The sequence below is a fragment of the Hemicordylus capensis genome, chromosome 1 (assembly GCF_027244095.1).
Source record: "Hemicordylus capensis ecotype Gifberg chromosome 1, rHemCap1.1.pri, whole genome shotgun sequence".
In the NCBI taxonomy this organism is placed as follows: Eukaryota; Metazoa; Chordata; class Lepidosauria; order Squamata; family Cordylidae; genus Hemicordylus; species Hemicordylus capensis.
In genome coordinates this window covers 117,240,497-117,264,043 of record NC_069657.1, presented here as the reverse complement: position 1 = coordinate 117,264,043, position 23,547 = coordinate 117,240,497, and the positions used below count along the sequence as shown (strand labels likewise).

At 45.4% G+C, this 23,547-nt stretch overlaps 1 protein-coding gene across 9 annotated transcripts in view; it reads right to left on the bottom strand.

The window, feature by feature from the left end:
- EIF4G2 (eukaryotic translation initiation factor 4 gamma 2) overlaps positions 1 to 23,547 on the bottom strand; it is an 82,660-nt gene that overhangs the window by 10,499 nt on the left and 48,614 nt on the right. For 5 of the 9 annotated variants that reach the window (XM_053264722.1, XM_053264683.1, XM_053264693.1 and 2 more), the window contains exons 2-4: positions 2,083 to 2,190; positions 1,140 to 1,205; positions 134 to 259 (exon numbers count right to left, since the gene is read on the bottom strand). Coding sequence is in view for 4 of the 9 variants with exons in the window: in XM_053264683.1 (XP_053120658.1) it covers positions 134 to 259; positions 1,140 to 1,205; positions 2,083 to 2,190 (300 nt within the window). In the remaining 5 variants the exon portion in view is untranslated. Of the gene's footprint in view, positions 1 to 133; positions 260 to 1,139; positions 1,206 to 2,082; positions 2,191 to 3,203; positions 3,226 to 3,574; positions 3,711 to 23,547 lie in introns of those variants that run through there. The other 4 variants (XM_053264703.1, XM_053264709.1, XM_053264715.1 and 1 more) reach the window with 4 other exon arrangements.

The window sequence follows — 23,547 nt, the reverse complement described above, 5'->3', positions numbered from 1 at the left end:
CCTGAGTAACTAGGAAGGGGATTCTACTGCTTGTGGTGTCTTCCACTGCAGCACTGTGACTTAAGAAATCCTAAGGGAAAAGGCAGAGGATTGAAGGCTAAAATGCAGTAATATTAGATTATCAGAATCTTACCCTCTCACTTTCCTGAAGATTGCATCGTGTCGTTCTTTGTCATTTGCGGAGTCGTCATCTCGTCTAGTGCTTCGTGAAGGAATCCATTTCTGAGCGTTTTGCCCTGGGGTTTTCCCCAGGAACTCGCTTTATTTTGGAAATACAAGAATCCAAGGTTAGCACTACTACTTTATACATTGCTTAAAGTCTACAATGGGATTCAGAAGACTGAACAACATTTCAGTAGTTCAGCTTTTGTGGAATTAGCCTAGTTATGTTAAGATGTGAACATATCAAGAGCATGTAAAGGAACCTGGGCACCATTTAAACAATTCTGGGATACGTTTAGATGGTGCTTGCTATCAACCAATTTCATGCTCACTTTAGCCTATGATGGGCTAGCCTATGCAGTAGCCGCCGCCCACTCGTCACAACACACCGCCGGTGCAACAGAATCCTCCGAGAGGGAGGGGGAAGCCCCCCTCTCGGTATGCGCCAATTCAGAGCTCATTATCACCCCGAAACTCAGCCCGCTGTGGGAGAAGCGCCACGAGCGGTCAGCGCAGGCAGTCAGCCTTTTAGCCCTCGAACCTGACTGGAACAGCTCAGGATAGGTAATAACAGAGTCCTGACTGGTACAGCCCAGGATACTAAGTCCTGACTGGCACAGCTCAGGAAAGAAATATAGTTTAGAAAGGCTGGAAAAGCAGGATACTAGCCAGAGCAAAACACAACACGACCCTGCCGGAGCGAGACAGGGCGAAGACTGGAGCCTGAGGGGATTGCCCCTCCCTCCTGCTACAGGAGGAAAAGCTCTCTGATTGGCCCTGTCTCGGAGCAGGAGGTCGTGTCAACCCATCATGCCTTTCGGATGCCATCCTCTTCTGAGGGAGAATGTAATATATTTGCAAATTAAAGCCCAAGCATCTCAAAGTCAGTACTGGTTTAAGTTTTGAGACATCTCACAATGCAGACTGCGATTCATACAATCAAAAAAGGAAATATTTTAAGTTATAAGGAGACATACCTGTTGCCGGCAGTCTTGGGATAGTGCTGAGGTGCACCCCTACCTCCTCCTCCGCCTGAAGAAGCACTATTAAAAACAAAATCCCCACATTTAAGTTAGAGATTTAAGCTGAGACTTTTTCTGAAGCAAGAGCAGAAATGTGTGCTACATTAGCCAAGCCACTCTCAAACAGCTATATGCCTGAACATCCGTGACATATAAAAATGACCTCTAGGCAGAGAAGCTGCCAAACAAGATTGGTCTTTTCCTTGGTGTATGAGAGAGGTGGGCTAGTACATTTGTTTTTCGGTCATTAATCTTTCTGGACTGTCCATACCTTTTTATAAGTTTTGAGAGTTGGGACAAGAATCTAAGCAAACAATAGATGTTTTAGTGTGGAAGTTCATCCTTCATTGTGTAAGGATTTGCAGTTAAATTCCATGTGTGCATCCAGCACCTGCACTGGTGCAAGCAAGTTAGCATTCTGTAGGTTGGCTTGTGTGAAAGGGAGTACTGCCTGCTTGTGCCCTTTCACATCAGTGCATTTATCAATGTGTGCATAGCAGAGCACTGTAACTAGTTTATCCACATAAGCTCTGTAGGCTATGGGATCATGACCTTCGATACTCATGTCTTCACTCAAGCTCCGAGACTGTAAATATATACATAGTGATAGTCCCACTAACACATACAAACTTGCTTCCATACCCCTGCCTCCAACCAACCTGTACAAGGCTTTCCACAGTGAAATTGCATTGTCACAAGTTGCTGCACCAGAGCAATACCATGATTTGCTACACAGAACTGTCGCATGCTTGATCTTACCTTTTGTCTCAAACAGCAGATTAATGTGTTAACTGACTGGCATGTCATACGCTTTAAACAAAGCTGCTTTGTGCCCATCCCTCCCATATGCTTCATCATTAAAATCCAACTTCTCACAAGAAGAGGGGGAAAGGAATACCTGAAACGAGAAGCACCCCCTTCTGCAATCGCACTCTCCACTTTGGCGGCTTGACAACGAAGAATCTTCAAAAGAATAATAAATTGACAGGATAGGGAAAAACAAAACCTAGGAGACAATCAGGAGTTTGCACTGTAATTATTTGACAAAGACTCCACTGGCAACATCACTTAAAGGTTAGTCTAGACTAGTTCCTAGGTAACTTGCACTCTTTTGACCCCCATAGAACTTTTCACTATCTATACACTGCATTTAGCATTAATTCAAAGCACTTAGAAAACACTAACTTAAGAGGAGATCAAGTTGCATTACAGGCTCTTTAAAATCAAGAACCATACTTTATGTCTCACACATATGGCACACTCAGGTTTTGTTAAAAACGTGAAGCGTCTGTTTCATGCTTTTGTGCGCTAATCCAACACCAAATCATCCGCACAGGTTATCACACGGTTCAATCGGGGATTTTTTTTTTTTAAAGATACCAGTCTAGCATGAAATGGACGAAACAAACAAGGGGAGCTCAAGATAATCTGAGCAAATGCCTTCGGGAAGAGTCCGATCCCACGCACTTTTACTCGCATAATGCCACCTACTTCGGCGGGCCTTACTCCCCAGGAAGCGCGGCTGGGATGGGAGCCTCCCCTTCACCAAACAGCGCCACATCAGCAACGCACGTGGCTCTTGGTCCTCTACGGTGGCGGCGGCGGCCTCTCCCCAGAATTACGCACCGGAGAGGTGAGAAGGGAGGGGAGACGGCATGGCCACCGCCAAACAAAAGGGCTCCGGAAGCGCTCTCGCCCCATCCCCGGACAGGCACTCGCCCGCCGCAAGCATCATCACCTTCCGCAGCCCGCCCTCGTCCCTCCCTCTCGGCCTTTGGGCGCCGCCCGCTCACTGTCTCAGCCGCACCACCCCAAGACCAGGCCCGGCCTTTGTTCTACCTCGGCTGTGGCTAGAGGGCCCAGCCAGGCAGCCGGCCGGCCGGCGGTCTCAGCCAGACCGCGCCACCCCCGCAGGCCGCTCGTTCGCTCCAGAGAAGAGCTCGAAGCTTCTCGGGAGGGCGGCCAAGTGAAGGGGGCCGCCTCTTCGTGTCAGGCGGGCGCAACCATTCGCTTCTCTACCTTGCGGCACACTGGGGCTCGGCGTCCTAGAGGCGGCGGCGGCAGCCCCCAGCCCCCTCCCCTGGGGGGGGAACAAGAAGGGCAGAGCGAGGTGTAGAAACATTTCCACGCCGGGAGACCCCCCCCCGGCCCACTTCGCCTTCCCAAACGCCGGGCCGGGGAATACCGGGTCCCCGCGACCGCCGCCATTTTGTGTCTCAGAACAAACGTGCGGCAGCGAGGACAAGATGGCGGCCGTTTTAGGCAGCGGCCATTTTTCCTATCGGCAGCCTGTCCCCTCCGCCTGCCTCCCGCTCCACCCGCTGCCACGGCTCGAAATATTCCCGGCTTCTGAAAGAAACGACCCCGCGGCCGCCATCAGCACTTATCACCTCAACCGACGACGACGGCGATCCCCTCACCTTCCCTAGAGCCTTGTCAGCGTCCCTGGGACCGGCGGCAGCGAGGGCTGGGGGGAGACGAGAGAAGGGAGGGGGAGAGGGAGCTGGGGATCGGGGCTGGGGTAGGGAGGGGGGGAAGCGTGAATGTCAGGACGGGCCTCCGAGTCACCACAACAGCCACCGAGCGCCTCTCTCAGCCACCTCCATAGAGATCGGACGAACTCGCCGCCGCTTCTAACGCGTACTGAGACAGCCCCACTAACTTTATTACACGGCGCACAACCAAACCCTCCTCAACATGCCGACTACCAATCGCTGACACAGAGTCTGACTGGCAGGCCAATCACAGGAAGCAAAGGGGGTGGGAACAGAGCTAAGGAGGGGGAGGAGGAAAGGTTGGTTGATGGGAAGCATCGCCGCAGTGCAGCACCGTATTCACAAACACAGACCCAGCCTCTGGCTTGCGTAGAAACTAGTCTGGGATGATAGCTCGCGCAAATGCCGCACCAGGTCAACTGGGGCTGCCTAGACGTCTTTCTTTCCTTCCTCATCCAGCGTGCCGCGTGTTTCCCAGGGACGGAAACTGGGAGATAGGTCCCAATGAATTACAATGGTAGATGCACCCCACACACCCCGCCCGGCAAGAGGATTTACTTCACCCAGCCCTAATTTGCTTAACCCGTTCTAACTGTGTTCCGTTCTCCCAGTCCATCCAGCTCCCAGTGGGATTGTTCTGAATTTGCTTGAATTTGTTGGAAATGGTTCAACGGCTTTGTTCTGCTAGATTACTAAATAAATAAATAAATAAATAAATCAGGATGCTACGTGAGGAACTCCGATGGTCATTGCGGATGCGCTGGTTTTATGCCTGCTCTGGTCAAGGTGCGATATCGTGCAACTAGGATTTTAAATCCCAGCTGCACGGTATTAGTTTTCAGGGATGGATAACCAGGTTTGGCGTTGAAAGAGGGGTGTGTGTGGGGGCGGCGGGGGGAGTACAGCGATTTTCACTTTTGTGATTGAAAAGCTATCATTGTTCTGGTTCACATTTTCCCCCCTATGCCCCAGAGCCTGTCCAAACAAATCTAAAGCCATTTTGTTGGTATAGAGGTTCACAACGTTCTAGAAAAAAGCCCAAGGCTCTATCTCTTAAGTCTGAGTCAAGGTAACTTGGCCCTGATCACAAAAGTACTCAGTACTACATGATTCTTGCAACTGATTTCAGTCAGACTGTGCACATTGATACTGTCAAGGTGTGTAAACCCCGAGTCATTGCATTACCCCACACAGCAGCCATTTAGCACATGACCCAAGTATTTAGACAGAACATATATTTAAATATTGCATTTCTCCTAATGCAGCATATGGCCCTGTCCACCCTAACCACAGTTACACAATCATGCAAATCACCCTTGTGCAATAATTGTGAGTGACTTCAGAGCTCATGTGACTCCAGCAGACATGAAATGTAAAATGTTTATAACACCAGTAAACTGCAGTTGTGAAACACAAATTTTAATTTCATATGACAGTGCAGAAAGAGTTTTGGAGAAACTTCTGTTTAGAAGCTTCTGTCCTGTAAGGCAGGGGTAGGCAGCCTTGGCTCTCCAGGTTTTGTGAACTACAACTCCCATTGTGCTCAGTCATAAAAATGTGTGGCTGCAGATGAACAGATTTGTAGTTCAACAACAGCTCACGAGCCAAAGGCAACCTTCTCTCTCTCTCTCCTACATGTTGCAATAGCTCGGTGCCTCTTTGGTGGCCAGATAATGTTTCATTAGATATGGATGGTCTGTGAAGGCTCACATTTACTAGAAAGTGGCTCTACCTTATTTGCCCGGGTGGGGGTTGGAATGCAGACACTAGTAAAGGAAACAGCAGTCTAGGCTTTTGGAGCTGCCTGGGTAGAAGGAGCCTTAGAGGAGCCCCAAGGGCATGCCGTTTGCTTTTGTGGAAGATGGATGCATTACAATCTGTCTGGCCAAGCTACCTAATGCCACAGTGAGGGAAGTAACTTGCCTAGTGAGCAAGAGGTGCGGATCCCCATTGTTATATTTCCCAATTCCCAGACTATGGGAAACACCTATATTGGGCAGCAGCAATATAGGAATGTGCTGAAAGGCATCATCTCATACTGCGCTGGAGGAGCCAATGGTAAACCCCTCCTGTATTCTATCAAAGCCAACCACATGGCTCTGTGCTCGCCAGGAGTCGACTTGACACTTTACTATCCATTGGAGTAATTGCCTCTTCTCCCATGCTGTTTGTAAATAAGCAGATATTACAAAAACGCAACACCTTTCATCACAAGGGTACCGACTCTCTAAAAGGCTGCTCCTAAAACATCCCACCACTTAGTGATATATACAGTGTACTTGGTTGTCCTTTTCCCCAGCTTCTTCTTTCTCATACAGGGTTCATGTAATTGCCATAATCACATCATCAGCTAACACGGAAGGCACAACACTCCTGCCATGAGTCTCAGCCCAGTCAAGCAGGAACCTACAACATGGTTTACTTGGACAGGTTTCGATATAATTCGGTTTGCTTCTGGATCATTAGCAATATAGCATTCTGCATGACTCAACACTGATGGGCTAACACCTACTCAGTACATTCTTCTCCTGTGTTGTCTCAATTTGATATATTTCTTTTATAAAATTAATCCACTTTTCACCCAGTACTTTAAATTTCATCAATTACATGTTAGATGAATCAAATACTGTATGATATAGGTCTATCAACTGAATTTCTTGCCTTTTAAAGCTATGACTATGGGACACAGATGCCACACATTGCACAGGGGCCTTGTGGCCCACTTGGGCAGGAGGCTTTGTAGGCTTGGCAATGGCATAATGCTGAGCCTGCACTCCTGCACATATCCTGTGTTATGTTACTGCCGGCTCCCCAGCTGTGTAGATTAGAGGCAGAAGAAACCATATGAAGGCACTGTGGGGCTTTAGTACAGACGTTGGCCATCACTGGATCTGCAATTTCATGAGACACCTATCTATGAACTTTATATTCACTCTATAAAAGAGGGAATGAAGCCGAAGCTCAGTAGTAGAGCATCTGTTGGGCATGCAAAAGACCCCAGATTCAGTCCCTGACACTCCAGGTAGGGCTGAGAAAGACTCCTGCCTGAAATTTCAGAGAGCTGCTGCCAGTCATTGTAGACAATACTGAGTGAGATGTATAAGGCAGCTTCCTGTGTTCCTATTCCTATTGTGCCATCTCTGGGTCTTGTCATCTCTCTCTTGCTGTGTCAGATCTTTGATGTTAGGGGGGCTCTTCAAAAGGTTAGGTAGGTGGAACAGACTTCACCACATTGGTAGATGCTTCCAGATGACAAGAAGCAAGGTGTTTTGTTGGCCCTAATGTTATACAGATTGGTCTAATGTGTTATACAAGGACCATCCTGCTTAGTGCAGTTGTGCAATATGTATCCCCCTCCCACACAATGGATCGGCTTCTTTAGAAGTGATAGGGCCCGGAGACACAATCTGTTCACTTGTAGTGCAGACATCCCATTACCTGTAAAGGCCACCCACTGCTGATCTTGCCTCTGCTGCTCCTTTAGGGAGATAAGGGTCAATATCAATGTTCTCTCTAATTTTTTTCATCTGTGTATGGAATGAGTTTTGTTCTGGGTGGTAGTATCAAGGCAGTGTGCATGCACGTGCATTCAGAGTGGGACCTTCCTGATTAAACCTGAGTGGGATCTAAAATTAACTGAGCAGACATAAAAAACCATGTGAGCGCACACACACGCACATGCCTTAGAAGGAACACTGGTCACTATCTCCTCATCTAGAGTTTACCACCTACTGCTGGGGTAACTTTGCTTGCCCAAATCTCTCCCCATAAGAGTCCCCCCCCCACCATTGCTGTTGCCATTCTGTGAGAAGAGAGAGGGCAAAGGTGAGGCAAAGCTGGAAAGATCTTTGTCAATTTTGTCTTTTGCCGAGCAGGACTCCCTGCAAAGGTTCATAGTGAAAAGCCATGTCAACTTCACTCCCTCCCCTGCAAATCAGAAGTTGCCTGTGTGTTCCAGCTCTGAGCCATATTACATATTTTAATTTTACAACTGACAGACTTTCCACCCTTCACCTCTGCAGTCCACAGGGTCAAAGCAAAAGGGGAGAGGCTTAGGTTGACAACTTCTCTGTCAACTTCATCTTAGTATTGCCAGAGGTGCACCTAGGTAATTTTGTAGCCTGGACCTAAAGGCCTTTGGAGCCCTCATCCCCTGCAAGTTAAGCATCATCCCCCTACACAAATACACACACACACACACACACACACACACACACACACACACACACACCATGACACACACAGTATTTTTAACACGTGGGTTCTTCAAGGCACAAACAGCAACTGAACTCACAAGAATGTAAGAATATTTTAAAAAGATATAAATATGCATTAGCAGAAACATTTCAACATGCAACTTAACATTTTCTCATCCCACATATTTCTTTCCCCACTCCCCTGCGCTATCTCTAAAGCACCCGGCACAGATCACAATCACACTCAGCTGCCTGGCACAGCAGCACGGGGACCACACTACCCAGGACAGACTAAAGAGGATTTGGGGGCCCCCAGGAGGTGTGGAGGCCTTGGACCTTGCCCCCAAAGTCCAGGGGTAAGAGGGCCTCTGAGTATTGCCTTAAAGCCCCAGCAGGACTCAGTACAGTTTTAATGCCAGAAACTACATAACTGAGGGATGAAGTGAGGGACCACATGTATAGCTAGTGGTAGAGTAATGGCCAGTTAACAGAAAGGAGCATGGGTATACTATACACTAACCCTGCTAATTTGCAAAGAGGCACCTTTCCGTGTTGGTCCTCTTATGTTTAGCAGGGAGAAAGCAACTATCCCTGTTCATTCAAAGAAAGTGACTCTTCCAGTGGGCTGTTGCTGGAATCTCTTCTTGTGTCTTTTTCTGTTTTAAGGATTGTGAGCCCATCTGGGACAAGGCACTACACACACACCCCTCCCCCACCCCACAAATTCTGTGCTTTGTGAATTTTTGTTGTTGAAAAGTGATACTTAACATGTTCTAAAATAAAATATTAAATAACCACCTCCTCCAAAAGGGGACAGGGAACAGGAAAGCATCTCTTTGGGGAGAAATATCATCTGGATTTTCAGAAATTAGATGTGCAAGTGAATTGTATCAATATCAGAAAAAACCAAATAAGCACTCAGTCTCCAGTACGGATGTGCACAGAACTGGTTCTGTGCACACCTGGGACGTGTGTGTGTGTGTGGGTTAGTTTTAAGGTGTGGGGAGGGTATCCTTACTTCCCCCACCACATTTCCCCCTCCGGAGCTGCTTCCAAAACTGCTGTCATGGGGCAGCTGTATACTCTCTTGCTGTCCCGGTCAGCTTCTGGTATTATGCTGACTGGGGTGGCAAGAGGGTATACAGCCACCCCGCAACAGCGGTTTTGGAAGCAGTGCTGGAGAGATAAACATGGCGGGGGGAGGTAAGCACACCCTTCCTGTGCCTTAAAGCAACCTTTGAACTGGCTCAAACGCTGGTCTTTCTAACCAGTTCGCCGATCTGTGAATAGACCGCCAAACCAGTTCATGCACACCCCTAATCTCTAGTTATAAAATGAAATTCTGTGTGCATTATCACCAAAGCTACCATTCTAATCATACTTTCTAGGGAGTTAGCCCTGTTGAGCTCATTGAGACATCGGAGTAAACGTGCTTAGGCTTGCGCTGCACATCCCATCCCATATTAATATCCTAAAACTTGACTCATGCACTCTAGAGCAGGAGTAAACAAGGTGCTGCTGCATGAAGACTTCCTTTCCAAAGGAGATCATTCTGAGCAGGCCCTCAGCCAAGTGTCCTCTTTGCGCTTCTCCTTCATGGGTGAGCCTTGCTTACCAGGGCCTTGTGGTGGCTGGGGGGGGGGAGCAGGGGTTGTTGTTGTTGCAATTCTCCCCTATTGCCATAGGTGGTGGCAGAAAAGTAAAGTTCCTCTACTCTGCCTAGAGCTTCCTCTCAATGATTTGCTGTCAACGCTCTTCTGCTCCAGTTCAGGGATCCCACTGAAGTCTCCCAGGCTTTCTGCAGCTTCACTGCAGGCAGTACACTCAACAAACAGCAGGTGCCTTGGGTGCCTGCTTGGCTCACCCACCCCTAAGGTCCTGGACGTAAAGTTTATTTAGAAAATGATTAAATGTAGGCCATCCATGAAATATTGTACAAAAAGAACTATAGGAAGGAACAGAGAGATGAGGAAAACACATCTACCAAACGTGATGCATTAAGGATGTTTTTTCACAGGCTGACACTTTTTGGAGTGGAGTGTCTGCCATAGTCAGCATTCGTTTTTAGTTGTTCTTCTAGCCCCGTTTATAGTCTCATGACAGTAAAAGCAGGATCCAATTTCCTGACTAGTGTAAGAATGGAAGAATACCAGTCTGCGTCAGCCCCAGCCCTAATCTACAGTAGCTAATCCTCATAAAGGGTATACTCTTGAATAAATGCACAATAAGTAGTAGAAATTGTGTACCAATATAAGCTTTAGTTGCCTACACTATGAAAAGCATAGCAGTTGGGGGATATTTATACATATTTTTAAACCCTGGTTATTTAACATTCAAAATACTTACACAACATTAAGCTGCTAGAATGACTCAGCAGAACACTTGCAGCCATCAAGATTGTTCTCCTTCAAAAGACATTTATTATTATTATGTTTAAAGGTCTAACAAGCAGACCAATGTACTCCTCTCCCTTTTAAAACTATCCAGTATGAAATTGGCAGTTCCTAATAAGTTTCCTACCTTTCTTTCACGTATCTACCAGTCAGGGGCATAGCAAGATTGGAGTGGGCCCAGAGACAAGATTTTAAAAATGCCCCTCCCCATAGAAGCTCAGCTCATGAAGTAAAGAAATCTTAAATGAGGCTGAATAGTGGTAACAAAAAGCAGAGAGAGAGAGAGAGAGAGAGAGAGATTTTTTAAAACCTTTTAAAAATAATTTAAGATGATGTTCTCTTGTGGCACATGGGAGATATCTCCCATGTGCCACAATAGAACATTATCCTAAATTATTTTTTTAAAGGTTTTGTAAATTGTGGATGAGGAAAATCATTTAACGGTCCTAGAGAAAGACATGCTGTTCTGGTAGCTCCAGGTCTTAACACTCACATCAATTTCGTAGGATGAATACAACTGAAGGAAGCCCAGGTGGGTGTGCGGCTGGGGGAGTCAGTCATGTGACTTGCCTCTGCCCCCCCAAAGGCAGTGGGCCCCCAGACAACTGTCTCCCCTTGCCCTATTATAGTTACGCCCCTGCTACCACTATATAGGCTCCCCTGCCATATGTGTGAAAGATAGATAGCTGAGCTACAAACTTCTTGTGCATAGGTACCTACAACAACAACATCATCAGAAGCATAATTCACATGTGGCTTCAGTAGGATTTGCCAACTTTTTTCTGGCATGTTTTGTGTCTTTACAACTATGATACGCAGAAATTTAGCAGGGAGTTATTTGCACTTGGCTTCGGGGTAAATGTTGCGCGAAGCCACTTCGAAGTGCACTCACTGCATTGAGGGAAGCAGCCCCTCCCCTTTGCTCTCAGTTTTCTTTTGAAACAAGTCCACATGGCATGCTCCGTGTTTTCCTTCTAGTCAATTGTGGGGGGAGAGAGGAAGCTGCTGCAGAGATAGATCTGCATTTGTAAAGAGAGTACCCTTCTTATCATGCTAATGATTCTACGTCAGTGCCTCTCCCATTTGCTCTGGTGTTTTCAGAAAAAGTAGCTTAAAACCAGCATTTTAAAAACCTAGACATAGTTGAGATAAATTAGAATTCACATCACAAAGCCCGGTTTGTGTGTGGAGTGGGTCCAAGGATCTTGAAGGAACTTCGAGGTAAGTTTGGCTGATGTGTGAATGTACATACACTCTTCTGAAGGAGATTCGGGGCAGAAGTCCTGTGTGTAAAGCCTCCAGGTGATGCCGGGACAGGAAAACTATACAACAACAACACACACACACAAGTTTTCAGCAAAAGTTCTCAAAGTGGTTTAGACAGAAGAACTAATAAATAAGATGGTTCCCAATCTAAAAAGAAACATAAGGTAGGAAGCAGCAACAGCCATTGGAGGGATTTGATAGGGACAATTGCTCTCCCCCTGCTAAATATAAGAGAATCACCACTTTTAAAAGTGCCTCTTTGATCATTTAGCAGTGGGTAACCCTAAATATTGATCATTTTCCTCTATCAGTATTTAGCAATAGCAATAGCACTTACATTTATATACCGCTCTATAGCCGGAGCTCTCTAAGCGGTTTACAATGATTTAGCATATTGCCCCCAACATTCTGGGTACTCATTTTACCGACCTCGGAAGGATGGAAGGCTGAGTCAACCTTGAGCCCCTGGTCAGGATTGAACTTGTAACCTTCTGGTTACAGGGCAGCAGTTTTACCACTGCGCCACAAATATCAATAATATTTAATATTGATAATACTGACCATTCCCCCCTCTAGTAATCAATACTTTTAATGACATCAGAATATGTTGATTTAGAATCTTGTTTGCAGAATTTAATTTGAGACAGGGCTCATCTAGTATCTTTATGTATCCTGGAGGAAGGGTGGGAAACTGTTATCAACATCAACATCATCATCATCATCATCATCAGGCAATCTTTTAGAGGGGTTGACCAGCATGTGAAATAATGAGGGATTTGGAGCATAATCAGACTACATTTTCTTTGTTGTTGATTAATCACAGAACTAGCTCCCATAATTCTGGGATCACAAATATGATCTTCTGGGGCTAAGAGAACATGCAGACTTGCATGAAGACTTCAAGTCCTGGCACCCCACATTTTAGATATTAAGCACTGGCTATCTGTGAAATCAATGCATTCAAAACCATTTATATAGATGGTTCTAAACTGATATCTGTGAGACTGGTAAATAGGATATACAGTAAAAATAAGTTGCCTGAACAGCCATTTCGAAAGCATGTATCTATAATGAAACCAGAGAAAGTGGCAGAGGATATGGGGGAATATAGCAGAACTGAGATCACTTTCCCACATTATGAAGTTGGCGTCGGATCTGCTGCAGCCAACCAGCTTGGCTGCAAACTTGTTGACTGCTGCAGGCCCGGCAGGGGGAAGGAGTCACAATGTGAGCTTCTTCCACAAACCCTGATGCTTCTCACACCACCCTAGTGGTGGTCTGGAAGGTTAGGGGTGGTCCCATACATTTTGCTGCCTGAAGTGAAGGACCAGGTAGCTAGCTATGGGCGGGTGCTCAGCATCGCTCAGGCTATGCTGCTGAGGCAGCATCAGTGGCACAGAAGTACTCGTGGACTATGTCACCAAGCCACAGAACAGCAGCAGGGATATTGCTAGCTTGTGTTAGTGGCGGGAGGAAAAAGGGAAAGAAGAGCAGCTCCCAGTGGGAAAACAAACCACATGCTTCAGTGGGGTGAGGAAGGGTGGTGGCCTCTGTACCCTTCCTTGTGCCTGAGGTGGCAGTCTCCCCTTGCCTCATGGAAGAGCCAGCCCTGTGGAAAGCAGTTTACTTCAGTTTTCATGCCATTGGTTGTCATAAGAATATAAGAACAGCCTTGCTGGATCAGGCACAAGGTCCATCTAGTCCAGCATCCTGTTTCACACAGTGGCCACCAGATGCTTCTTGGAAGCCCACAGGCAAGAGCTGAGGGCATGCCCTCTTCTCTCCTGTTATTCCCCTGCAACTGGTATTTAGAGGCATCTTGCCTCTGAGGCTGGAGATGGCCTATAGTCCTCAGACTAGTAGTCGCAGATAGACCTGTCCTCCATGAATTTATCTAAACCCCTCTTAAAGCCATCCAGGCTGCTGGCTGTCATCACAACTCATGGCGGAGAATTCCATAGGTTGATTATATGTTGTGTGAAAAAGTACTTTACACAATGTGAAAAGGGGTTCTAAATGTTTATGGAATTACTAGTTTCAGACCTATAGAAGACTCTGGTATACTTAACTTTGAGCTTGTGACAGAGGGTGATCACAGACCATCACTTTACTACACATTTAACCATGTCTTTGCACCTGATTTATGGTAACCTTCTTCTAACCACATTTTCAGGATGAGGCAGAGGACCCAGCTATCCCTTCCAGGATTGAAGAGCTTACCCGGGGTAGTTTGGTTGTCTCTATGGATTGAAAGTATAGCTCTGGGGAAGGATTGGTAGGTTAAGCCCAGAGTGTTTGACCAGCTGTGGCATGGTAGATCCCACTTTCATCACTCTGAATTCAGCCTCCGATTTAAAATCCTGTGGCTAAGAACTCTCATCAGTATCTATCTTCTATATATTTAATTCTCTAAGGCATACCCGTGGCTAATCTCATGCGTGGCAGCTCATAAGAACATAAGAACAGCCTTGCTGGATCAGGCCCAAGGACCATCTAGTCCAGCATCCTGTTTCACACAGTGGCCCACCAGATGCCGCTAGAAGCCACAGGCAGGAGTTGAGGGTATGCCCTCTCTCCTGCTGTTAATCCCCTGCAACTGGTACTCAGAGGCATCCTGCCTTTGAGGCTTGAGGTGGCCCACAGCCCTCCGACTAGTAGCCATTGATAGACCTGTCCTCCATGAAGTTATCCAAACCCTTCTTAAAGCCATCCAGGTTGTTGGCTGTCACCACATCTTGTGGCAGAGAATTCCACAAGTGGATTATGCGTTGTGTGAAAAAGTACTTCCGTTTGTTGGTCCTAGATTTCCCGGCAATCAATTTCATGGAGTGACCCCTGGTTCTATTGTTATGGGAGAGGGAGAAGAATTTCTCTCTATCCACTTTCTCCACACCATGCATGATTTTATAGACCTCTATCATGTCTCCCCACAGTCGTCTTTTTTCTAAACTAAAAAGCCCCAGGTGTTGTAGTCTTGCCTCATAAGAAAGGTGCTCTAAGCCCGTGATCATCTTGGTTGCCCTCTTCTGCACCTTTTCCAGTTCAACAATGTCCTTTTTTAGATGTGGTGACCAGAATTGTATGCAGTACTCCAAGTGTGGTCGCACCATAGTTTTGTATAAGGGCATTATAATATTGGCCATTTTATTTTCAGTCCCCTTCCTAATGATCCCTAGCATGCAATTGGCCTTTTCCACAGCTGCCGCACATTGAGTTGACACTTTCAGCGAGCTGTCCACCATGACCCCAAGATCCCTCTCCTGGTCAGTCACCGAAAGCGCAGATCCCATCAGCATATACTTGAAATTGGGGGTTTTCATCCCAATGTGCATCACTTTATACTTGCCAAGAGTGAACCACATTTGCCACTTTGTTGCCCAGTCCCCCAGTTTGGAGAGATCCTTTTGGAGCTACTCACAATCCGTTTTGGATTTCACTACCCAAAAGAGTTTGGTATCATCTGCAAATTTGGCCACCTCACTGCTTACTCCTGCTTCTAGATCATTTATGAAAAAATTAAAAAGCACCGGTCCCAGTACAGATCCCTGGGGGACCCCACTTCTTACTTTCCTCCATTGTGAAAACTCTCCATTTATACTTACCCTCTGTTTCCTGTCTTTCAACCAGTTAACAATCCACGCATGTTCTTGTCCCCTTACCCCATGACTGCTAAGTTTCCTCAGGAGTCTTTGATGAGGAAACTTAGCGGTCATGGGATAAGGGGACAAGTACATGTGTGGATTGCCAACTGGTTCAAAGTCAGGAAACATAGGGTAGGTATAAATGGAGAGTTTATACCTACAAGAGTTTGCAAGCAGAAGCACCTGATTGGGCAGTGGGGATTCCATATGCAGATAGGGAGAAGGAGCCTGTGAGAGCAGAAGCACCATGGTGATTGGGCAGTGGGGATTCCATATGCAGATGGGGGAGGAGCCTGTGATGGTTAAGGTCAGTTGGAAAGCAACTGTTACTGGTCAGAGGATGTTCTTGATTGTAGAGTACAGGAATATATATATATATATATATATATATATATATATATATATATATATATATGTGATAGAAGGCAGGGGGGTATGCGAAGAGAGGGCTCATGAGGGAGGAAAGAGCCCTTTCAGGAGAAGGAGGCTGCCATTGTGTGAATTAGATGAGGAAACAAGATGAACAAGATCTGTTAACTTAGGGAGGGAGAGAGAGAGAGAGAGAGAACATGAAGGGAGGGGGAAGAAAGAGCGGGGAAGAGCGAGTGGAGGAGAGAGAAAGTGAAAAAAAGAAAAGAGGGGAAGAGAGACAGAAGGAAGGGTGAGGGACGTCCTGAGACTGTCAGCAGCCTGAGGGGAATGAGTGGTCATGGCAGCACTGGCAGCAAGGAAGGGTCCAGTCAACTGCTGCTGCTGTTTGGGGCTACCGAGGCCATCCGAGTCTGTCAGTGGCCTGAGATAAATTAGTCTAATTGTATTACTGTCATGTTTTTGCAAAATCTATGCAATATTTCTGCTAGCTGAATTTGATGTAAACTAAGAGTATTGTCAAATGGTCTACGGCTTAAGTTTTAAATTTGTCTCATCCAGCAGCCCTGCTTTGCCTTCACAGTAGTTGAACCTTCAAATTCCAGAACCCAGACGGAGGATTTGAAGAAATGAGAAATTTTGGTTTTATCACTCCTGCAAGTGGCAGGGAGTTCCAAAGTACTGGTTTGCAATTCACCTTATAAACTTCCCAGCTAAAGGGGATTAGTCTGGGGCAATAGATGGCTGATTCCCTCACACATGACCAAATATCATTTGACTTTGGTGGGGAATCCTAGGGTTTCCATGGCTACTACTTTTGTTCTTAATCCAGCTACTCTACTTCCTTTTGAGCCTACAGAAGACCAAGAACATAATTGCTTGCAAGCTGTGGACTGCATCTATGCCAAGCCGTCCTGATCTTAAAGATGAACCTCTCCAAAATGCAGACATTGATCTGTACACAGATGGAGGCAGCTTCATGTAAGATGGACAACGTAAGCTGGCTATGGAGTAGTGACTGACCATGAAGTTCTGGCGGTGAAATCTCTTTCTCCAGGTATCTCAGCACAGCTTGCAGAGCTCATCACCTTCAAGGTAATTTTTACACAACTCATGGGGCCACTTGGAAAGAAAGAAGATTTTAACAGTGGGAAACAAGGAAGTAAAGTATGGGACACAGATATCAGAACTCTAGACTGCTGTTACACTACTAGAAGAGGTTGCAGTCATCCATAGCAGAGGTCACCAGAGGTAAATGACCCAGTGACAAAGGGTAATTGGATGGCAGATGCTGCAGTTAAAACCGCTGCTCCTTCTATTCCTGTTTCCAAGCATCTTTGATTCCTGTGCTAACTATCTTGGCAAACCTCCCCCCACATATTCAGAAAAAGGACATTGACTTTGCACCACAGCAGGGGGGCGCACTTAGAAGAGGATGGCTGGTAAAGAACAGCAGATGGATGTGGAATTCTTGCAGAACCAATCCTTTGGTTTTTCCTAGTCAATACAAAGACACTTTTGTGCCTCTTGGATGTACCCTTTTGCAAAACATGTGGCAACAGCCTGTGTAATTTGTGTAGTAAACAATCCTACTTTACCAAGGTATAGTATCTCACTGGACATGCCAAGTCAGGTAATGCCTAAGCTGTGGGTAAACAGAGGGCAGGGATTGACTTTACCTGTGTGGGCTATCCTTTTTCCTTGTCTCGAGAGGTTGTTTTCGCTTTACAGAAATGTCAAACCCAAACTTGTATCCATCAGTGACTTGTTAATTATGAGGCTAAAGATGGAGAACTGGGACACCACAACTATGGAGATTGATTGCCCTGACAAAGGCCTGTAAGTATGATTGTCAGCCAGCGTGGTGCAGTGGTTAGAGTGCTGGACTAAGACCGGGGAAACCTGAGTTCAAAAACCTCATTCAGCCATGACACTTGCTGGGCGACACAGAGCCTGCCACTCAAATGATTTGGCCTGCCTCACAGGGTTGTTGTAAAGAGGAAGAACAGGATGCAGAAGAGAATGTGAGATGCCACGTGGAAACTGGACTTTGTTAGCAGTGACTATGCTTGACCTGAAAGGCTTTAATGCCTCCTCAAAGCCCCAAACTCACAAGGGGGGTGAAAAATGTGAATGCCTTTTTCTTTTTGACTTTATTGCTTTGCTTTTGCCCAGGATTGCTGTTTTGTTCTCGTGATCAGACACCAGCCTACAACACAAGCCATCAAGCCTTAAATGAAGACATCATCCCCTGTTCTGGTCTTTGAAGAAGTGGGGGCCCAGGGAAAGCAGGGAAACAAAAATATAAATTGGAAAAAGAAAAAAAATGCCAAAAGACCAAATTGAAAATAGCCTCAGGTTTTATCCATCCTTTGTATTATTTGCCTTGAAAACTTGATTTCCTTTTGTGCTGATGGTTAGCACCCAGAGACTTAGTCTCAGGATGCTGTCCCTACATGGGGGGGTGGGGGGTGGAATTGGCAACTCACTTGCCTGTCTTTCTCTCAAGTAAACAGGTTTGCAACCAACAGTGCCTTGAACTATCTTTCCAAGAAGGATTGGTCCTCCCCAGATCGAAGGAATACCTGGATCCATCGCCAGAATGTGATCCCAAGGGAGTCTCCATCAACAGTGACCCAGGGAAACTAACCACCACCAGCAGAAGCTACCAGAGGGCAGTCCCTATCTGCATTTCCAGTCCAACCCAATGGTGACAGGACGTTCATCTGCTACCCTGTCCTGTGTTCAAAGAAGAGGGCCTAATGCACAGTTCATCTTCCTGCTCCTAAGTGCTGTAGGAGAGGAATAGACAACAAACAAGCAAGCCAAATTGTTCACTTTTCTCTGGAGTCATACATGCAACAGCATTTCCCTAAGCTGTGAAGCCCTGGAACCATCCTACCTGGGTAAGATACCTTGCCAAGGACACTATTTCAAATTCTGCCAAAGACACTATTTCAGATTCAGAGAACATCCAGGATAGCCAAAATCCTGCAATGTTTTACAAGAGTATTTGGTTCTCAACTGAAGGACTAAAATGTTTTTCTTACCAAGGACTTTTAGATTTTGAATTCTAAAGCTCTCCATGGCTTCCTTTTTGGACATGACAGACTTTAGAGGACACTAAGGAGGGTGGGAGTTGATGATTTACACCACCTTCTTATATTTCTTTCTTGTAGTAACTATGTGCTATCATTATGTTGAAAACCCTGTTATCTCCTGTGCTGTAATGACATAGACCTCACTTGTTTCACTTACATATTGTGCCAATCATCTCATTGTTTTCAACCAAAGCATTTACCTGAAAGTCTGCACCTATCACCAAGTTACTGGTCCCTTTTGTGCTCTAAGACATTAAGCCATCCCAAGCTTTACCTGCTAATTTTATAGACACTTGTATTTAATCAATGTGATTGTACATGACTTGTCATTGCTATCGCTTTCCACAAGCTGATAACCCATTAATTGCCAGAAGCACCTGGTTCCACATTGCTAGACTGTTATTGATACTTATTTGGGATAAAGATGGGTTAAAACAATGTTGCTTGCTATAAGCTGTATGATCTTTATATGTACACCTTACTGTTATGTATAAAACTTTTTTTCTATATCAAATCATGCCAGATATGGGTGGTTAAGGATATGTGTGGGTGATGTATAGAATTATAATAATTATGTTTGTAGCTCTAGGATGTTGTATGCAATGTATCTAGTTTTATTGCCATATGTACAGCCCATTCAGCACCTACTATTTCTGTAATGTTTAAGGCATCCCAAAACCACATGTGTCCCAAACCCTTTAGCCACACGAAACACAGAGTTCCATCTAAGAGTTTATGTGTTAAGAAAGAGCTATTATTAATATTTCCAAACAGTTAGAACTTTCATCTAACTAATATGGAGAGCCTATTGATTTATGGGCAAGGTAATTCTAGTTATAGCATGTATTTCCTTTTATTGTTAATCACATGTTGCTGCTTATAATGCATTCTAGCTTCAATCTAAATGTTTATGAGAACCTTTAAACCTTGCCATAATGTAAGACCCATACATATAGCTGTACCTTTACAAGCCCATATATCCTGAAGATTCAGGATGATACAGTATTTCAGGGGGGAACTGATGTGTTTTAGAAAACCAAAGCAACTCCATTTTACTTAGAAAACCTAATTCTAACTTAAAGTAACCCCAGCCCAGCTTGGCTCAGAGCCATCAAGGCCTCTCATGATCACCGTCATTATCTCTCTCCACTAAAATGTATCTAAAGAAACTTGGTTCTCACAGGACAGTTTAGAAAACAGGATGTAACCAAATAAGGAGTGACCACCAGATGAACAATGAATCATTCGCATGTGTACTAGATACTTAGTCCACCATTTTGTTGCCACGTATGCTATGTCTGGGGTGTCAGCATCATTCAGATTGTTTGTATAAATGTAAGATGCACCTATAACCAATTTGTATTCAATGCAGAGCGATAGCCCATTGAATTACCTTGCTATCTGCAGTAGCAATTAAATACCTCTAATTGATTCCCACTGAGTCTGTTTGATTGGTTTAAGGCGGGCCCAGGGACGAGCCAAATTCACATCAAGGGGAACGAGTGGCCATGGCAGTGGTGGCAGCAAGAAAGGGCCTGGTCAACCACTGCTGCTGCTGCTGCTCCTGTGGGGAGGAGCAGGAGCGGGGCTCGAGTGGGGAGGTCTCTGGGGACAGGAGACTGCAGCTTGGCCAATAGGCACCAGCAATGCTGAAGCCATGACAAAAAGAGGTGAGGAAGATGGAGTAATGGATGGAGGAGTGACCAAGAGGGTGAGGGGGATGGAAGCAACGGGCTGGAGGAGGAGGAGGAAGAAGAGGAGGAGGAGCAGTGCAGCTCAGGTGAGGGTGGGGAGATCTCTAAGGGGGGGGGGTTGTGGCAGGGGGGGAAAACAATCAAATACTAGCGTGCAGATACTCTGCGCAGGTTAAAGCTAGTCTATCTATCTATCTATCTTAAATGTACCTGTCACTAATCCCATGCGTGGCAGCTCTGACAAGAGTTTGTGAGTGAGCTGCCGTGGGGTGGGGGAACGGTCAGAAATGGATGGAAGGGCAAGAGAGCGGTGCTGGGGAAAGCAAGAAGATGGTGGCGGGGTGGTGGTGAAGAAAGCGGCACCAGGGAAAGCGGTGGTTGGGTGGGTAAAGAAAATGGTGGTGGTGCAGGTTGAAGAAAGCAACACTGGGGAAAGCGGTAGGGGTGTGTGTGAAGAAGGTGGTGGTGGTCAGCAGGAGAAGAAAGTGGTGGGGGTAGGGCAGAAAAAGTGGTTGGCCAGGCGGCTGGCGAGAGAGAAAAAAAACATTGGAGGGGGAAATGCTGAGAACGAGGGGCCAAGAACTAGAGGCGCAGATGCTCTGTGTCTGGTCGAGCTAGTATTTTCTATTACCTGCTATTCCCTGATCTAAATGATCTATGTACAGTAAACATATTTGACCTAAATAGAGAATACTCTTCCTTTGAAGTCTATCTATATAATTTGTGTGAGTTGCTTTGTCTCACATATTGCCTTTATTAGAATAATTAAATACAGAAATGTCTCCAACAAAAATTGAACTGTAAAGATTATGAAAAGGGACTTGAGTGATTAAAGTGTGTGTGTGTGTGTGTGTGTGTTTTAAAAATCACAATTGTGCAGTCCATCTGGCTCCATCATATGATGACAGAACTGCTAGAAATAATAGGCAGAAAGGAAGAAGAGGAGCCGGTCTGATGAAAGGAAAATTTGATCACCATTGCATATTGAGCACTATCTTAATGAGGAGAAGTGGGGGATGGGTAATTAGGAGACCTCAACCACAGATGTTCATATGGCTTGTTGAAACGATTCTCATTACTCGTTTCATTTTGCAGTTTTGATCTTAAAGTGAAGACAGGTGTAACAGAAAATAAGAGCTCTCAGCTGAAGAATAAGTCTAGTTTTCTAACTGGAATGGCAGACTTGCATATCATCACATTGAGCATATGCAGCTGCATTATAATTAGCGGGACCATTGGCCTATCTAGTTCAATTATTGTCTACACTGACTGGCAGTGCCTCTTCAGGGTTTCAGACAAGGGTCTTTCATAGTCCTACCTCAGGGTGGATCTTATCTATGGGTGATGCTCACCTTAAATTTCTCAGTCAGCCATGTTGTCTCTGCCTCCATTTTGTGTGCCTACTGCCTCCCTTTGTTGTTCCCTGCTACTCTTGTCTGCAGCTTGCTGCTGCTTTAAGAGTTGTGAGGGTGGTCAACAGTAGCACAGAACAAATGAAAAGTCCCAAATCTTTTAAAATATTAATATTACCAAGGCAGGAGCCAATCAGCATGCTCACTTTTGATTTTGCAAAGTACATGGTCCTAGGACCACCCTATAAACCAATCAGAGAGGGACTAGGCTGAGTGACTCCTCAGGCAGCTGATCAGAGTGCCCAGAGGGTGGGAAGTCTTTTTCTTTTAGCTACTCAGAAGAATCCAGTCACCATTTTGCTTAGAGAGCAGATAACCTGTCTGTCTGTCTGTTGATAAGTCTGATCTTTTGCTGGCTTGTTTGTTAGGAGGGGAAGAATGCAACCTCTGTTTTCTCTCCCTTGCCTTCTGAACTGATATATATGCAAAGCATTATGGCCCATTCCCAAAATGACGTGCCATAAAAAATTGGCAAGAATAGCAAACTTTAAGACTGGACTAATTAAATTAGAAACTGGCATAAAAAGGCAGAAAGTTCTTTTAGGGCATATGCATGGATTTCTGAGTCAAAACTGCTTTTCAAATAATTGCAGAATTGGCTTTCCATGTGGATGTGGTATAGTGCAGGAATGGTTTCTGTTGGAAGGAAAATAATGTTAAAAATCCATTTGCTATTCAGAGAGATAACCATGTTTTTCTCTGGATTGTGGCCAGTATCTGTAACATTCATATGTCCACTGGGGGTTATGGTTCATTGGGCAAGGATAAAAGAAATAATCTCTATTAAAAGCATTCACTGATTGCTAGGATGGACACACAGGCTAAGCGGTGGGCACCCAAGGCGGGCAGAGAGTGGTACCCAGCTGTTCAGCAGGCATGGAGTAGGGAGAGGGTGTCCCCATGCATTCTTGCTTCCCATGGTATTCTCTAAGTTACAGCAGATGGTTCATAGCTGCAACAAGCATAACTGAAAAACCTGTATTTTTTCTATTATTTATGTATGGATTTTTGAAATAGGCAGGCAGAGCTGCCCTTGTATTTGTTCTTCACTTTTGTAGCTGGCCTCTGCTTTTCCTATGGCTTATATACATGTATTTACTTTTACATGTATAGTCTATGCCCAGAATAAACATATTGTTACATTTATTCTCCCAACAGCCCTATGAGGAAGGTTATGCTGAGTGTCTGTCACAGAGCCACCTAGTGAGTTTCATGGCTGCATGGGGATTTGAACATAGATTTCCCCAGTCCAGTCCAGCATACTAACCGTTTTACCATTCTGGCTCAGAGTTATTTCTTGTTGTTATTTATTATTAGTAGTAGTCATTTCCTGAAATAATCAGACAGAGCTGCCCTGGAGACTTCAGAATGCATTTACTCTCCACAGAAGCAGCCTTTTGTATCTGGTCTGTGCTTTACCTTGTACAGTTCTTTTCCTGTGGATGTGAACTTGTGTTTTGATCCTGCCATGTTAGATACAAATCTATACACTACTGTAGTCCTGTTAAGCAGTATAAAGCAACTGTTTTCCTTATTTCTCTGTATCTGCTGATGAGCAGTTGAAACTTATGTGTTAGTATGTGTATTTGTATTTTGATCCCACTCATTAGCTACAAATTTGCACTTTGCCAGTTATTGCTAAGGCACCCGCCTAGTCCTGGCTCCACGTCCACAGCTGCCCACAATTGGTTCCATCTCTCACTACCTGTGGCTCCACCCATCACTAGAGCCCCCCCGCCCGTCCCAGGAACCACCAGCTGCCACTGTCCTCCCTGGAGATGCCAGGGACTGAACCT